The sequence below is a fragment of the Cantharellus anzutake genome (assembly GCF_015039405.1).
Source record: "Cantharellus anzutake strain C23 chromosome Unknown EI90scaffold_18, whole genome shotgun sequence".
Lineage (NCBI taxonomy): Eukaryota > Fungi > Basidiomycota > Agaricomycetes > Cantharellales > Hydnaceae > Cantharellus > Cantharellus anzutake.
The window spans coordinates 196,772-199,238 of NW_024066968.1; the positions used below are offsets into that span (position 1 = coordinate 196,772).

A 2,467-nucleotide genomic window follows, 5' to 3' on the forward strand; every position below is an offset into this window, starting at 1 on the left:
GCTTGGTGGTGGTCTCGTTTGAACCTCCCAACTGACTTTCCTTCACCTTCAACGCTGCAGGTGGGTCAATGGTACATTGATACAGAGAAAGGTCATCCATGTAGAATAAAGAGAAAATAAAGAGAAAGTGAAATAGGGAGAGAAAGAAAGAAGAAGGGGGAAGGAGGTAGGAGAGGACTGGGTGGCAGGGTACCAGGTGAAGTGGGGCCAGGTGGGGCCAGGTCAGGCAGGTGTGCCCTGACACTTCCTCCTGCAGAATCAACAATTGCATTTACCAGTTCACACACTGTGGCAGAAATGGTTAAAATGCTACAAGTTCCAATCACTTAGGAAGCTGCACTGGCAATGTGCCAGCTCTATGATGGCTTGTCCACATTTAGGTAAGTGAGAATGACATGGAAAGAGTTAAGTAGTTCTGATGTTTCATATTCCTCAAGTCCTTATCAGCCAAATGCTCAGAAACAAAGGTGCATTACAATAAATTACCTTGGACATCTAATAGCATCTGAAACTCAATCCAGAAACTTTATTGAATACCTCCACAGGTTTGAGGGAGAGAGGTCCAGCAACAAAGATGTTACTCTTTCTCACCTGATGAAGTGTGTCATTAGCCATACAGCATGTAGTGTGCATTTTGCTGATCATCTCAGTGAAAACCTTGGAGAAGATGCAGAGATGAAGCTTGAAGATGTGGAGGTGGAGGTAGATGAAGTTGACATCCATACACCAAAGCTGGCAGGATCACTTATGTACTTCAGCAGACAACAAATTTGGCAACCATTCACAAAGACATACTCAGTGTGGTGCATTGCTCAAAAACCTGATAGGTAAGCCCTAGGGCAAATAAGAGTCAATATGCATGCCGACCTCATGTACTATTCAGGGGAAGCCGTTGGTCAGAAAACAATCGGTGCTAGTTGGGGCACTAGCAAGATATTCCCATTTTTACTTGAAAACCACCTGTGCTTCAAGAACTGGCATTGTGGCGTTCCCCTCCTAAACAAAAAGCTCCCATCTTCATGGAGTCCACGCGAAAGTGCATGCTGCATAGTGGTGCTCACCCATGAGCGCCTGGAAATCAAACTAGAGGTAGTTAAAATGACGCCGGGTGAGATGTTGCCAATTATTGTCAGCAAAGGAAATGAGCTCACACCTAGTTGGGCAGATGAGCATGAAAGGCATGAAGTCGTTCATTATGCCCCGGATAGAGATGGCAACATCCTTGCCTATTCTCTCAGAAAGAACGATGCAGTTAGAAGCACAGCCAAGGTGTCCCGCTTGGAGAAAAGGAAGGTTGCAAGCCCACCTATTGAGGAGGATGTGGTCGAGACCCCACCCCAGAAACGACAGAAGTCAGTGACAAAGGGGAAAGGAAGGCGCGAAGACACTCCTCAGGCAAACATTGTTCATCATGCAGGCACTGTTCCAGAGATTATGCCGACAGACGACTTGCACTCAGCGAAGGCAAGCAACAACGCCATCACCACAGCCCAGACCAAGGTGGAACCAGAAAACATCCCGGAGGCTGCAGCTTTCAATGGCCTGGATCTTGCCGACATCTTAAACGACGAGATTTTCGTGGAAGCATCAGGAGACATGGCAGATGGTGGCTCAAGGCATCCGATGGCCCTGGATGGCAGTACCGCAGCAGGGGCTCCTCCCATTCTAATTATCCAGCCCACTCCAAGCAGCAGCCCAACAAAGTCACAGTTGACTTCGGATAGGGCGCCTGTGAGCACGACCCATCTTCGTGTTTCCAGCGGAGGTTTTGGCAACCTGGGACGGGCACACTCTGAGACTCCCTCCTCCACAGGGAGTATTGTCGGAGACACAACGAGCTTTAATTCAGTGCTCAAACGGGCGAGAAACAGTTTGTGGGTGCTGGCGGACAGTGCAGCAGCTAAGCTCCGGACGGAGGCAATCAACAAGGATTTGGCCACGATAGTCAGGACTGACATCGTTACATCCTACATCCAGAGGACGGAGAAGCCACCTCTGACCTTCGACTTCGCCTGCCATTTCGAGCTTATCGATTCCGCCGGAAATGAACTAGTAAGGCACGGGATGAGCGAGGACGACGTTGCCTGTATGGTAATGCAACTCCTTAATGAGGTTAAGGTTGACGTCGACTCCGACCCCAGCGGATTCATGGCAAAGTGGTTTGACAAGCTCCCTGCCTGAAGGAACTATGGCCGTCCCGAACACCTGTAATTACCCACCATTGTCCCCTTCACTATGATAATGCGCGTCACAAAGCTAACATGTAGTGAGCAGAGTCTTAAAATCTGTGTTAGAATAGTATGCGTACTTGAGGAATAAAACAACAATATAAGAGTTACAGGCGCAAGAGGTGGCAGCGAGTAACTTGCGAGGATAACATGAAGTTGCTATGGCTGAAAGGATACAAGATGAAGCGGTGGGGACTAAGCGGGATCATCGAAGGTATGGGAATACTTACGAGACACAG

At 48.5% G+C, this 2,467-nt stretch overlaps 1 protein-coding gene across 1 annotated transcript; it reads left to right on the forward strand.

Annotated features, from left to right (window-relative positions):
• Positions 1-345: 345 nt before the first annotated feature.
• EI90DRAFT_3015509 (uncharacterized protein) lies at positions 346-2,181 on the forward strand (the record flags this gene model as incomplete). Its single annotated transcript, XM_039056902.1, has 5 exons — positions 346-380; positions 546-599; positions 651-749; positions 790-827; positions 884-2,181. 5 exons carry the CDS (start codon positions 346-348, stop codon positions 2,179-2,181), a joined length of 1,524 nt encoding a protein of 507 aa, XP_038917193.1.
• Between the last annotated feature and the right edge of the window lie 286 nt (positions 2,182-2,467).